The 15,720-nt window shown below is 39.4% G+C and overlaps 1 protein-coding gene across 1 annotated transcript; it reads right to left on the bottom strand.

Annotated features, from left to right (window-relative positions):
- Positions 1–477: 477 nt before the first annotated feature.
- Positions 478–14,651, bottom strand: LOC307266566 (ATP-dependent RNA helicase DHX8-like). The gene is made up of 23 exons (XM_080048620.1): positions 14,501–14,651; positions 13,818–13,903; positions 13,650–13,722; positions 13,312–13,403; positions 12,969–13,075; positions 12,108–12,590; positions 11,595–11,739; positions 11,160–11,366; positions 10,831–10,918; positions 10,462–10,559; positions 9,873–10,020; positions 8,930–9,111; positions 7,648–7,842; positions 7,050–7,235; positions 6,314–6,524; positions 5,814–5,995; positions 5,168–5,308; positions 4,532–4,687; positions 3,799–3,936; positions 3,302–3,430; positions 2,640–2,836; positions 2,155–2,334; positions 478–1,676 (listed from the first exon to the last, which is right to left on the bottom strand). The coding sequence occupies exons 1-23, from the start codon at positions 14,607–14,609 to the stop codon at positions 1,457–1,459; spliced, it is 3,753 nt and encodes a 1,250-aa protein (XP_079904746.1). The 5' UTR covers positions 14,610–14,651; the 3' UTR covers positions 478–1,456.
- Between the last annotated feature and the right edge of the window lie 1,069 nt (positions 14,652–15,720).

Raw genomic sequence — 15,720 nt, 5'->3', positions numbered from 1 at the left:
CTACATCAAGATTTAAGCCATTCCATAGTAGATCTGGCTGTATGTTTAGGGTAGTTGTCCTTCTGGAAGGTGAACCTCAGCCCCATGTTAAGTCTTTCACAGACTCTAACAGGTGTTCTGCCCTGTATTTGGCTCCATCCATCTTCCCATCAACTCGAGCCAGCTTCTCTTTCCCTGTTGAAGAAAAGGACCCCCACAGCATGCTGCTGCCACTGCCACCACGTTTCATGGTGGGGGTGGCGTGTATAGGGTTATGTGTGGTGTTAGTTTCTGCCACACATTGCATTTTGCATTTAAGGCCAAACACTTCATGTTTGGTCTCATCTGACTATGCTGTGCCTCCCACATGGCTTGATGAGGCTACAGTTACACCACCACAATCTCCCTCCCAGAACAAAAAAAATATATCTACTGTATCTTTCAATCTTCTTAAGTTAACACAAAAACTCACACAGGTTTAAGAAAAATTTGCATTTAATGAGGACACATTTCCATAGTTCCACTGGCTAGTATAGCAAAGCAAACAGTCTCAGATACACAGACAAGTGAGTGAAAGTTATCCCATCTTTAGTACAAAAATCTATCAAACATACATGTTGTTCCATCCTTACAGTTTGACAGATGCCACTGAAGTACTGACAAGCAAAACATAAACGGTCCCATTTCGGTTCTATCAGATTGTATTAGGGCTTTACATTACTCTATTACAATTTAGAGTCAAAATAAATAGGCCACCATTTTGAAAAAAACTCCTTACAGAAGATTGTCGTCGTATTTTGTCTGAAAGGATAGAAGTAGAAGTTGTCCTTTTATTCTTTTATTAGTGCCTTGAAACAAACTGAGTTTTTCTAAAATAATGACATTAAAATTCTCCCTGCTAAACAGACAACAGGTACATTTTAAGACAGCTCAGGGGGGAAATGTACAATGTGTACAAATCTAAAAGGAGGGCTGTGTTCAAAAAAGCCATACAAACGTCCTCCCTCCTTCATACTCAACATTTATATACTCCATAATGTCTACTTAACGATTGATTGTGTATGCGAGGTTGGTCGGACCGTTTACACTGAAGCAATAAAGAATAAAAAAAAATCCATGTCGCTTGAAAAGACGCAATGCATTGTGGGGCATTTGATTAGGAAAAGTATCCTATCGATCCATACAAAAAATCTTCCCGGAAGTTAGTACTCCTCATGGCATTTCTCGCCTACACAAACTGGCATACACAACCGTCACATACTCAAATTTACGTCAAAATGAGTATGAGTAGGATGTTAGTATGGCTTTTCGAACACAGCCGAGGAGTGAATAGCCTACACCTTTTGAAGTTCACGTCGTGACGAAACAAAACATCAACCACTACCAGGGTCTGACCACATGTCCGGTGTTGGTACTTGGTGCAGGACAATGCATTATCACTATCAAAAGACATATTGAATTAGCGATTTCAGACATTTTAGCGCCTTCTGAAAGCCCTTGAGATTCTCCATGCGTTGGGCTCTTCGTAGCGGTTGTAGAGCGGCTCCAGTCGCTGCTGTTTCTTCTGTTTGCTGAGGCGCGTCGGGTCGGACACTTTGAAGAACGCGGGAGAGAACTCCACCAGCCAGCGAGGGTCGATGGTGGTCACCTCACGCATGTATTCCTTAGTGGTCAGGACCAACTCATGGTACACAACCCTGAGGAGAGAGAGGATGGGTGTTACTATGAGATATTTAATATTCAGAATTTACAGATGCTATGGGGAATTTTCAGTTTGTGTTGATTCTAGCGCCCCCTTTAGAAAATTGTAGTAGTGTTTTTATGACACTAGCGCCTGCTGTCCTAAAGATCTTTGCTAACACATGCCAGAGCGGGGGGGTGAATTTGTTTAGGAAGCGAGTGAGAGAGAGACGGCTGGCTGCATAGCAATGAGGTAATGTATTTATATGTGACTAAGTAAGATTAATAATGGTTATAAGACCATGGTGATGCAAGGTTAACTTTGATTTAGTATTGTTCAACAAACATGGGATGTTCTGATCTGCCGGCATTAATAACTATTAAAAAAAAATAGCCATTTGTTTTGCTAAACATCTTGTCTGCCGTTACAGGTCATTAATTATCATCAGAGGAAACATGAAGACGGTTTCATATTTGACTGAGTGGCTGTCTTACCACTCAGGCTGTCGGTTGAACAGAGCGCTGGATGGATGGATGTAGACGACCTGTGCGTCTATGAGCGTGCGGTAGCCCTCCTGAGGATCCTTCTTGGCTGCGTTCCTGAAGAAGCCACTGCAGATGGCTTTCTGCACCCGCACTGTGGCTTTACCACAAGACACCACGTCCAGTTTATGTCTGATGAGAAGAGAGAAACATTGAAGGTTATGAACATGTTTGTTATTTCAGATTAGGGCTTCACGATATATAGAAAATATATCATTATAGCGATTTCAACATTTTGAGGTACACAGATCTATCGCATATTTCAAGTTTCCTTGATATTGTTCAGCCCCATTTCACTTCATTCCATTTTATTATGGTTCTGACTTGTCATCCTAACATTATCCCAATTATTTATCAGGCCACCATTGTAAATAAGAACTTGTTTTTAATGACTTAAATAAGAAAATATATGATAATTTATATTGTTAAAATTCTACCTGTCCATGATCCCCAGCATCTGTTTGCGGATGTCCTGTGCCCGGCGTAGGGAGCGGGCCTGGATGAAGTTCTCGTAGCACCAGGGGTTGGAGAACTTGTTGTTCTTCCAGGAGTTATAGACAGCCAGCAGGGTCAGGTGGTCTCCCTCAGGCTGGTGGAACTTTGCCTTCTTCTGGTCCGCTAAGGCCTGCTTGTCCTTTAATACGAAAAATAAGAAAAATAAGTAAGTAAATGAGCACCATATGATTGGATCTTCACACTGGGAAACTTGAGAACAAATGATGAGTGTGTCTCTTACAAGATATTTTTAAAATGGCCAAGAAAGGGAATTTAAAAATAGCCTGGATAGGTGTTTTCAACTTGTTCGTTGCCTTACTGAGTACAAAATAAAACCAAGACAGATATTAAACTCTAAAGATCATGATCAACACAACCACAGCTTAAAATGTTTAATTATTTTATAGTAAACCTCAAGCTGTTATTTTTGCTTTATATTTTTACTTTATATATAAACACATTAATGCTGTTATGGTTACAAATTATATCATTCCCATGTTCATAATTAATTTTAACTTGGGTTTACAATTATTTTAAACATTCTTCAGGAATAAAATGCTTTTTATTGATTCGTATTAAATCTGTAGTTGTGTGTAGGGCTTACCTTTGGTCTGTAGAAGACATTCTGCACAGAGAGCATAGAGACGATGGTGAGCATCTCCTCACTGCAGCCGAGGTGAACCGACATGATCAACATCTTACACAACATGGGCTCCAGAGGGAACTCAGCCATCTACAAAAAAAATACAGAGAAGAATAAAAATGTATCATTATTCTTATGTATATATTTTACTTATTTTAATTTAACTTTTTAATAATAATTATTATTATTACATTTGTTAATTATTCTTTATTATTATGTACTTTATGTTATCTATCCATTATTTTACTATGGTCCTTTGTCAATGAATGCCTCGTTTAAAAAAAGGGGAAATAAAGCGAAAATAAACACTTTTTTTTGAAGATGCCAAAAGGGAAGTTAAGTTAAAGTTAAATGAACAAACTAATCAACCACACATTGACACATATGTTTAATCAAACCATAAAGTGCATAAATGTGATCTAAGGTAGTATTATACTACTACTATGATGATTGCTCACCCTTCTCCCCAGTCTTGTGAGCAGGCCTTCATCATCCAGAGAGCCCAGAGTGTAGAGCTGCTCCATGGCTGTGATCAGCGTCTCCATCGGGGGAGCGTCCATGAAGTCAAAGGACAGCAGGTCATTGATGCCCATGGCCTTGTGGAGGAGGCAGTGACATATGAAGAAAGATGAGAACAATTTATTATATTAATGTTTTTTATTCTAAGCTAGACTTCAAGACTGTAGGGTTTAGTATTTTATTATATTTGGTCTAATTTTGATATTTTTCAATATTACTGCATTGCAAACTAGCATGCAAGAGATGTGTATTCTCTTTGATAAACTATATACTTCTTAAAGCTAATTTATAAGGCTGGCCATAACCTTAAAACTACGCTTATTTTGACAAAAAATGAGTGTAGGAAAAATTAGTATTAAGATGCTTAAATTAGGTGAGATTTTAACTAATGTGGCATAAAACTTTCCCTTGAATACACTCCATCTTTGGGCTACGGTGAGTAAGTAAGTAAGTTAGTAATTAAAATGTATTTATATAGCGCTTTTCACAGACAGGGTCATTAAGTGCATAGAAAATAAAAGCATAGTAAAATACTAGTAAATACGTCTAAGAATAAAAATCATTAAAAAACACAACAGATAAAAATAGCAACATATAAAAGACAGAAGTTACCCAAAAGCTGAGTAAAATAATCAGTAAGTCTCACTGGCTCATTGGAGAGCGAGTGTTTACCTTCAGCGACAGCACTGTACTGGCCAAGTTAGTTCTCTGGATCTCAGGCACGTTGGTGGTGAGCATCTCGTCTCTGTAGGCTCTCTCTGTGTACAGTCTGTAGGTCTTCCCTGGGCCTGTTCTACCAGCTCTGCCCGCCCTCTGCTTGGCCTGGGCCTACAATGGACAACAGACATTATTTTAAAACAATGCAGGATGCTAGCAAATTTCTTTAAAAAATGGACAGTTCAAAATTTTTAAGCTTTTGGCCTCACTCTCCGGCTCAAGAAGAAATGTTTATGAAGAAATGGGCATAGGTTGCTCATCCAGGTTAGCTTAGCTCAAACAATGCTAGTCAATGGAAGCCAGTAATTATTCATTTTATTACATATAGTTAGCCTCATAGCATAATTGCCTAAATCATATACTTTACATATACTCTATATTACATCTATTCTACTTGCCGAATAGCATAATTGCATACGTCATATTTTAAGGGTAATAGAGTAGGGTAAAGTAGATGTAGAGTAGATGTAGAATAGAGTAGATGTAGAATAGAGTAGATGTAGAGTAAAGTAAATATGATTTAGGCAATTATGCTATGAGGCTAACGATATGACGATTAGTACCGAAGTAACATTATAGGAAATGCTTTACCTGTGAGATGGGAGTCACCACCAGCTGGTCAATGCCGGTCTTAGAGTTGTAAACTTTCTGCTTGACGAAGCCGGGATCCACCACGTAGTAGATTCCATCGATGGTCAGAGACGTCTCTGCAATGTTGGTGGCAATGACAACCTGAAGGGGGAAATAAAGATTATTACACACTTGCTCTATCATCGTATCATATCATTGCCTGTTAAACTCAGCTTGCATCTACTCTTGATACATTTTAACACATATTAGTATATAGTAGAAATAGCACCGTAATAAGCTACAGTCAAGTAGTGTTTGTAAGACGATTTTAAGTAAGCAAACTTTTTTTTTTTTATTAAAAAATTCTACAAGGGGGCAGTTTAGGATTGCAATAAAGATCCATACAGAAATACTATGGACTGAATATTTTGAAGCAGCAGTTTTCATACCTAAAAATACCCATTTATGTAGGGAGTACAGAAAGATAACAATGACAAAATTTCCATGAGAGGCACATTTAACTACCATGCATCAAATACTACTCCACAAATGGATACAGATAGTGTTATGTTCAATTTTAGGCAACGCATACAATGAAGTAAATAACACACATATAATAATTAATTAACAACAAATTAATATTTAATTTAATTTTAAATATATGCACCTTTCTGCTGCCTGGAGGAGCAGGGTCAAAGATCCTGGTCTGCATCTCACTGGGCAGAGCAGAGTAAACTGGCAGAATGATGAGTTCAGGGACATCGGGACCGAGGGACTTCATCCGCTCATACAGGATCTCACAGGCCGTATCGATCTCCTCCTGACCAGTTAAAAACACCAGCACGTCACCTGGACAGAGACGAGGGGAAAGTTGGTTTTATTTACGTGGAATGATACAGTATTTGGGTCTACCGGATACATTTGTAACCCTAACCCCCATTCATTTTTATTTTTTAAATAACCTTTATTTATACAGGTACTTTCATTAACACACAGGGTCTCATTCTCAATAGTGCCTGATTGGGAAACTACAAGAACTATCAGAGACAGACAGATTTACCAACAGTACATACATACAATAATACAATTAAAATATAAAAATTGCCAAGTACAGGAAACCATAGAATACTAAAAAACAAGTGTGCTTGTAAGATGTTAAAATCTTACCCGGAGGTTCAGTGAGATGGATCTGCATGACAGTGATGAGACTGGCGTCCAGGTAGTCAGTCTCAGGCTCTTTGGTGTAGAGAACTTCCACAGGATACGTTCGTCCCGGGATGGTGAAGATCGGAGCTTCGTAGAAATACTGGGAGAACTTCACGGCGTCCAGTGTAGCTGATGTGACGATCAGCTTCATGTCCGTGCGTTTCATCACAGTCTGAGATAGACAAAACGAAAAAAATATATATTTACTTACCCGTCAGTTGAAGCACACACCGTTTTACCCTGAATGTATGATTACTAGGGCTGCGCTAAAAATAATTACAAAGCAATATATCGGGAAATTTATTTTTGCGATATCTGTATCATATCATAATCTCTCAAAATGTATTATCTGTAGAAAAAAAAAATGGTCCTTCACTCCTTTAGATATCGCAGTACGGCTAGTTGCCTTGTATTCCCAAGTTTTCAATTTGAATTGAAGTTTGAATTAAATTGTTTTGATTCAATTTGTCTGCTGAATTATCAATATAATGCAATGTGATGTATCAAGACCACCCAGATGGTACACAGCAACTTGCATTTCAGCTGTTTTTACATTTTCAGTGAACTATGAGGACTATTGCCATATATCGCAATTGATCATTAACATGAACCATGTATAGTGATGTGTATCATATTGTGAAGTCCTTGCTTATACCCAGCTATAATGAATACATACAACTCTTGTCAGTTCGCTTACCTTCTTGAGCAGACCAAACAGGACATCAGTGTGGATGGTCCTCTCGTGAGCTTCATCCAACATGATGATGGCGTACTGACCCAGCTCAGAGTCTATCAGACATTCTCTCAGCAGCATTCCGTCTGTCATGTACTTGATCACCGTCTCAGGGCTGGTGCAGTCCTCAAAACGGATGGTGTAACCCACCTAGACCAGATAATATTCATATTAAGATTAAAAGGTGCACTTTACATTATATTAAATATTAATTATACATGTTATTATTAGTATTAAACAATTCTATTATCATAAATCAAAATTATTTTAAGGAACCAAACAAAAATGTAAATAAAACTGTTGCTCTTGCTGCTGTAAACTACAACAGTAAAGCAGGAACTTGTATGGTAGCGTTCTAACTTCAAACAGTGTTCCACTTTTTTTCCTGTGAGATGCATTTGTTTATTCAGTTATGAGAACATACCTAAGAAAATGTTCCCTTCTCTGACACACCAAAAGTTACATAGTGCACCTTTAAGCTAATCACTTCCAAATGATCAATATTGTGATCTGACCATTATAATCAAATGGGAAATACTAGTGTAGAGTATGTACCACTCACCTCTTGTCCTAGACAGCAACCGTACTCCTCTGACACTCTCTTAGCCACAGACATGGCGGCCACACGACGGGGCTGTGTGCAGCCGATCTTCCCCCTGGTTGTGTACCCTGCCTCAGCCAGGTACTGAGTGATCTGTGTGGTCTTACCGGAGCCCGTCTCTCCAATCACAATCAGGATCTGGTTATCATGGACAGCCTGTGGAAGATTAACAAGAAGAGAAATATTTTATTATTCTCACAGGCCAAAAAAAAAATAAAACTTTGCTTGTCTTCAGTGTGAATGCGTGCAATTGGCAGGCCATGCCGTGGGTGTCACAGCTAAAGTCTGCATGTCATGGTAAAGAAGTAGTGAGTAACAAACAGTGGTGGTTACAACACTGTTTTCTGGTGGGTTTGTGACATCACATCACATTTTATTTTTTTTACTTTATTTATACAGGTAAATCCCATTGAAACCAGAGACTCTTTTGCAAGGGAGACCTGTTCCCATTTACACGTTACCATTCATACACACTGATAGCAGGCTAACTATCGACATTCACACGAGGCAAGGTGGGTGAAGTGTCTTGCCCAAGGACACAACAATCATGACACAAGTGGCAGGGATCGAACCACCAACCTTTCGATCATTGGCCGACCCGCTCTACCACCCGAGCCACAGTCGCCCCCCCATTTAATTTTTGTCTCTCCAAAACCGTCTAATAAATAAAAGGAAAAAAATGCCCAAAACATATCTTTAAAAACAAAAAGGAGAAGCTAACATAACTATAAAAATGCCAATGAAATAATTATACCACAGATCATTCAACCACTTGCACCGTGGGGGTTCTTAATGTATTTTTTTTAATTGCCACATTTCTGCAGGGGTGGTTTAATATCCTACTTCGTCAGCCCCGGAGAAACGCAAATTAAAAGAAAAATTAAAAAGTCTGCTAATTCTGTTCGGTGCGTCTCAAAGCACTTAGGCAGCAACATCTGCTGGTTGAAGGATAATCACATTCTCAGCAGCGAATAATTAGACTCAATTAAAAAAACTCCAATATATCGGGGCGCTTCGGTTGCGTAGTGGATAGAGCGCGTACCATATTGGCTCAGGCCTCATTGTATTGGTCGTGGGTTCAAATCCGACCCGTGGACCTTTACTGCATGTCATCCCCTCCTTCTCTCTCTCTGTCCTTCTCCCCATTTCAACTCTGTACTATCAAAATAAAAGCTTGAAAATACAAAAAAAAAGAAATTCAATATAAAGATATAAAAATAAAATGTTCTTAATATTGACCAACCTGAATGAGCTGCTCCTTGAGCTTGTATATGGGCAGACTCTCCCTCTGTTCCAGTATGGTCATGGCAGTTTTCTTGCCATAGGAAGCCTTGTTGCCTCCGAAGGCGTGCTTCTTCCACTCTGGTATGTCGTTGGGCATCATGCCAATGCCTCTCATGTTGGCTGCAATCTGCCGCCCGTCCACTGGAAGAGAGGAGGAGAAAAAATGTTGTCAATTTAACACTTCAACATTACATCAGTAAAACAAGTAAGAAAAAAAATGAAGCTCTCTCTCTCTCTCTCTCTGTCCATCTCCCTTTCTCAAATAACGTTGACTTTTTATTTATTAAAAACTCTTGAAGATCATCCCTTCAATCACAGAGGCATGTTTTGATTGTTTTTTTTTTTGCAAAATGAGTGACCTACTTTATATTGTAATTTCACACACCTTTAAAAAAACAATTAAAATACTCTCGTGGACGATATATTTTCACAAACCCCTTACTGCACGTCGGTTATGTCAGCAATCATGATGCACCAACCCTTTGACTCTCTAGATCACGTGGGACCATTGAGGGCGCGCGCACAAACACGCACGCGCACACACACGCAAAGCTGCAGGAAGCCAGACAGATAACCTTCTCTAACACTGAAGCTAGCAGACTATGGTTTTGATAAAGCAGGGCAAACACCCACGATCCTAACCCTATCCCAAAAACAGCTTGTAATAATCAAAGCTTAAGCACCAAACTCCACTATAAACCTCAAATATATAATTATATCTTAATAAAATCTGAAGACTGAGGTTAACATGATAAATATGATCGTTCAAAGCCTGCAGATGTTGTGTTTTTTTTTTAATGTCTACACATTGTTTTGATCAATCATACTCCAGCAGCAGCAGCAGCCACATCTGTGAGTAAGAAAAGCCATTAGAAGAAGCAGCACATGAAGTCATTGCTCACCATCTGGCAGCGGGTCGACCCAGTGTTTATTGAGCCCCATGGGTATAGAGTCCATCTCCGCCTCTCTCGCCGCCTGCTTCAGCTCTCGTCTCTCCTTGGCCAGGGCGCTTTGCATCATGGCGGCCTGGGACAGAGAACCATCTGGATTCTATGGGGACAGGGGACACACAGGACAGGACGGTTAATGAGGGGGGGGGGAGGGGAAGGACATTTTTTATCAATAAGTGTATAGGATGTGTGTGGTTATATTCTATGAAAATGTGGATTGAAGAGTTTTCAAGATTACATTAATATACTTTTTACTTTGTCTTTTGACACACAAGAGAGTAATAAACTATGTTCTAATAATAATTTATATCTATACATGAAGTAAAAATCTAAATGTTTCAACATCCTGAAATTGTCAATGACTTTTATTTTTTTCACTTCTTTTTTGAAAAGGTTCCCTCACACCGTCTTACTTGCAAAAATATAAAATTGTTAAAACGGTGCTAGGCGTTCTTCACAACACATTATATTTCGAATTAGCTCTGATGTAGCCCTCTGTGTATTTAGTAAGACATGTCATTAACGTGTTCCGTAGCGTTACCTTGACGATCTTGACGGGGCTCATGTCCATGCTCTGTTTGGTGTGTCCCCTCAGGAAGGGCGGCTCCTCTTCCACCAGCTCAATCTCCAAGTCTTCATCTGAACGGCAGAGAACAAGATCAATAAACAAACAGTCCTTTATTCTAAAACATATCTAATAATACTGCATGCTAAGAGGCTGGTGTTGAGCAGGTATTGTGTATATTAGCCTAGCCCTAGCCCCATTTGCTTAATAATATCAAACAAAAAAATACAGTTGTTTTATGTATTGACATGAGAAATCCTTGTGAGTTTTACTTGTAACACCAGTAAAAAGGTGTTGTACATTTGAAAAGGCTCAGTAAGATTTTTTTTTTTTTTTAATTCTTACCTTCTTCATCATCAACTTTAGGCAGGATTCCGGTCTCATCGTCAAAGTCAGGAAACTCTTCTTTGGACAAAACGTTGGCAGCGATCATCTGAGAGCCGACAGAGAGGGAGAGTATTGAGTATGTGAGAAAATAAATCTTCAAGGGAGGATTCTAGTATGTTTCTTAAAGACTTTAAAAGGTGGAGTAAGCGATTCAGGAGAACGCTTGCTAGGGATGGAAATAAGTATGGAAAAGTTAGTGGACCGGGAGGAGACATTCACAGATTTTTTGCAAAAGCATTCTCCAAAACTGTTTCCTCTATTCTATGTAATGTAACCTAGTGTCCCACCTGTTTGATCTCCCATTTCTCGGGGTCAGATATCTTGGTGAGCCTCTTGCGTTCTAGCGTGTCGTCCTGTTCCATCTCGGGGGCGTGGCCTATGTTCTGGTTGCTGGGGCGATCGGGGTTCCTCATGGAGATCTCGTCTCCTCCGTCAGGCCCAACATTCCTCCTCCTGTTGGGGTTCAAGTCTTCTCCCGTCTCCTGGTCCACATCCTGGTGAAGACATGAGGAAAAGATAAGTTGTTCAAATGCTGACAAATGAGCAGATAACAGTGCAAACTGTGTTGTTTTTTTGTTCTCTACAGCGTTATGATATTTAAAAGGCTTCAAATAAGCCCACTGGATTTTGTTCTGTACATCTTAGCTGATTTCAATCAATTCATTAAAATTCAGACCAATTCTAATAAATCTGTTGCATAACTCATAGATTGTTCTTCTTACCTTCATACTGAGGCTGGTCTTGGAGCCGGTGAATGACAGAACCTTGACTTTGACTCTTTGTCCTTTGCTGACCACATCCGCCACGTTGGCCACACGTCCCTCTCTACGCAGCTCAGAAATATGGACCAATCCCTCCCAGCGCTTCCTACAAACACAGAACAACATGGTTGAGTATACCAGTAGAATAAACAGTTCCTTTTAAGCAGCCTGTTGCACCAACTGAGTGTACGTTCTGGGTGTGAAGTCCACATTAAAAGGATACATTGAAACTACTAAGTTTGATACTAAATCTTTGTCTGCGTTTGGTTGCACCACGCAGACGTTCCCAAAATCACATCATAAACCAAAATGTACCTGTTAAAAATATTCCATTAAGCGATAAACACACAACCTTAAATCTACAACCTAAGCCAATTTACAGAATTGAAAAAAAATTAAAAATGGCTATACTGCCACCATGAAGTAAGGACAATATTTCAATAGCGCTTTAGTGTCTTTATAGTTTCTACTGACCTTAGCCCCTCCAGCTGGACAAAGCATCCAAACTGCATGATGCTGGTGATCTTTCCGTTGTAGATGTCTCCGATGGAAGGCTCCTCTGGCGGGGGTCGGTCCACGTGTTTGTCCTTCCAGTCTTTGTCTTGCTCTTTCTTCGGGCTCGGCGAGCGCTCCGTCCAGCGGGTGGATTTGTCTCTTCCTTTACCGCGGTCGCTACGGTCACCTCTATCTCTCTCTCTGTCCCTGTCTCCCCCTCTATCTCTCTCTCCATACCTGTCTCCATCTCTGTCTCTATCTCTATCGCCCCCTCTATTTCTCTCTCTGTCCCTATCCCTATCCCCATCTCTGTCTCTACGGCGATCGTCTCTATGGCGGTCGTCTCTGTGGCGATCTTGTTCCCTGGACCTGGAGCGTCTCTTCCTGTCTCTGTCTCTATGACGATCTCTGTCTCGGCTTCGGCTGCGACTTCGACTGCGGTGTCGGCTCCTGTTCTCAGACCTGCCAGGAGAAGAGAAAGAAGCACAGCAAAAATTGTAAACATTGCAAGCTGCTGTTGACATGTACATTTAAAAAAAAGTGTACGAAAAAAATAAACTTTAGAATAGAAGCGCATATTTGTTGAAAGTTTTATTTCTTTCTTTTCTTTTTTTAATACTTATTTTTTATTTTGAACATTCTTCAGGTCTCCTTATACAGCAATTACTTCCACTTAGAAACAATATCTGTTAAGAGGGGTCATAACATTCATACGCTCTGACGTATACTGTATAGTCAAGTCAACAGGAGAATATGTCCAGAAGTACAAGAAAGAGAAGGAATAAAAAACAAATAACAACATTGAGAAAGTGGTATTCCCGTGTGGTTAGTTTGTCTGACCTGCTCTTGCTGCTCTTGGAGTCCGAGGTGCTGACACTGGGCATAAACATCTCCAGCTCCTTCACGGCATCAGCTGCTACCTTCACATCGTCTTCGTCCAGCAGCTTCTGAGAAAGTCAACAGGACAAAAACCATTTTTAAACGGCCAAAAACTCAATTGGGCATTAATAAGAAGAAGTGCTTATGAAAATACATTTAAGAAATCATGTTTAAAGATCTTGTTTTGCGTTCATTGTAATGGTGGCACTGAAAGTCAAACAGATACCACTTATAATAATAAAAATAATAATAATAATAATAATAATAATAATAATAATAATAATAATGTGTTAAAGCCACGTACCTTTGGTGCTGGATCGTTTGCTCTACACAGCGCAGGGAACAGCTCCTTTAGCTTCTCCTCCTTGGACCTCGGCTTGTCCAAAGTTTCCAAAACTGAAATTAAACAATCGTTACAGTTTTTAAATCGGAGAAACTCTTTATAATATAGTAGAGTTCAATTGAAACCGGAATAAAACCACTTTCCGTCAGTTGTTACAATGCTTAAAGAAAACTTACTTGTATAAAATAAATATTATAATTTTTGGAGCACACAATATAATACTTTTGTGAGGTCATGACTATTATTGTCTTTAGTTTACAGTTGATATGTGTTAATTGACAGATAGCTACATGACTCACCTTTGCTCGAAGATGTCTGGGATGGCGGTCGCATTGTCTGAATGAGTCGGAGCAAGTTACCAACGAGAGAATCCTACAATGAAAACAACAAACGTTTTAGTATATTTCAAGTATTGCAACTGTGGTCACCATATGTTAGCGCATACATCACTTTGTTCATGAACTTACTGTGAATTCGGCTCCATTTTTGAGCAGAAGTTCCTTGAATCCCTCAAAGGTTGGCTGTTTTTCGGCGAGGTCGATGACAAATTCAGCTGCAAGATGAACAGAGATATCACCAATGAATATAATGGTTCCTACAGCTTGAGGTGAGTTAGATGCAAGACTGTGTGGCATTAAAATTGAAGACCAATTTTACAACTGTAGGGGGAAAACAATCATTTTGAGTTTATAAATTCATTGCAAAGTCAGATAAAAACAAGTTGCTAAATTCTATTCCACATTTTTAAGACTTTTGAGAGATTGATAGAAGTCTAAGGTCTAATTTTTGATCTACCAGTAAATGTTTCAATAAGTGAAGTTAAGTACTTCTTAATACTTTGGAAAAGTAAACACATTAAAAGTGAGCCTGAATTCGAAGATACTTTATAAAAAGGTAACGTTGACATCTCAAAGGATCAGTTAAATAACCAGCATCGACACTAGTCACATTGAAATGTTACCACTTCATCACAAATCTACTTTTGGTTACATTGTGGATGATAAACATCGGCAAACTACTTCACCTTTATAATAAATATATGTTACAGACAGTGTGGCTGGCTAACAGCTAGTTAGCATCAGCTAGCTCGTAAGCCAAGTTTTTTTTGTTTTGTTTTTTGTTTACCGAGGCCCTTTGAAAAAATACGCACCTAAATCTTTGTCACTTATTCCCAGATGGTTGTCAAGCTCCGTGCAGACCTTGGAAACCAAAGATAAATACTCGAGCTGTCCTAACTCGTCCGCTCCACCCTCGGCCATGTCTCCACGATTCTTCTTGTTTTTGTTCACAGAAGCTAAACGCTAGCAGTAGCAGACATATTGGACGATTGGTCGTTGGCGACTTCCGCTTGATACGTCACTCTCCACCTTGCATTTCCAGGACAACCGGTTTTTCACGACAGCGCCACCTTCAGAGCTGGATGAGCGAATAAGTATGTATCTGGCTCATCATACCCAAGCCAATTTATGCATCTGCTTGTGCTTTCTCCGGCTATTGGGTAAAACGTAAAACACCTTATCTCCTTAGCATACGACTCCATCTGTATTCTTTATTTAAGATAATAATGCTGCTCATACCAAATTGCCCAACATGCGACTATTCATTTCTAAACAGAAAGAAGTATTTGGAATACGCCTTGCAGACAATGAGTAGGCTACATTGTCAAAGGTAAAGCCTATTTGGGTTGAATACATAGGCCTACATGCAAACTATACGTGCATAGTATTTTGATAGAATAAGCTTTGAGAACAATGTAGCCTAGACTAGGATATAGTCTGTTTTGGGTGGGAAACACTTTTCATAATTTGAAGTTCTAAGTTTCACAATGTGTTATTTAGACGGAAAACTTCCTTGGTTCATCATCAAAACTGGAGTACTGGGACACCACACCGGACCTGACACTGCAGCTCCTCTCCTACATTTCCAAACTACAGATGATTATATGTGAGTATATGTCATGATGTTACCCCTTCTTGCCACCGGATGGCGCTAGAACTCCTTACATTGAAAAGTACAGCATCACCACTAAAGCCTCCCACCTGTGGGGCGTTCCACTGTAGAATACCAATTTGTCTTTGGGGTTATTTGGCAGCCGACTGTAAAACCCTGGATATTATAAAAGCAATCCATCAAAAGAAAAAGCATCTCTGGAGTATATCAGCTTAACACAACGTGAAATATAGAGACAGCCAAAGGTATGATTTCATGCAACACCATATACAATTGTGTCCAAATTCCCCAAGCAACTCATAACTAATTTTATGGTTTATGTGTTATGCCGTGTAGACCTGCAAACCTTAAAACCTATAGTCTCAAGGCAAGTCAAGTTTATGTATACAGTACAATTCAGACACAAGCCCATTCAAAGTG

The sequence above is a fragment of the Ammodytes marinus genome, assembly GCF_949987685.1.
Source record: "Ammodytes marinus genome assembly, chromosome: 20".
Lineage (NCBI taxonomy): Eukaryota > Metazoa > Chordata > Actinopteri > Uranoscopiformes > Ammodytidae > Ammodytes > Ammodytes marinus.
Note: the sequence above shows the minus strand (reverse complement) of the source record. Positions and strands in the feature narration are given on the sequence as shown.

Bases quoted from the DNA above. Each gene is read 5' to 3' on its own strand.
- LOC307266566 (XM_080048620.1), bottom strand. From the start codon at position 14,609: ATGGCCGAGGGTGGAGCGGACGAGTTAGGACAGCTCGAGTATTTATCT. The intron at 13,404-13,649 runs GTGAGTCATGTA...GTTTAATTTCAG, and splicing joins CCAGACATCTTCGAGCAAAG to TTTTGGAAACTTTGGACAAG. The intron at 10,021-10,461 runs GTAACGCTACGG...CTGTCCCCATAG, and splicing joins GCCCCGTCAAGATCGTCAAG to AATCCAGATGGTTCTCTGTC.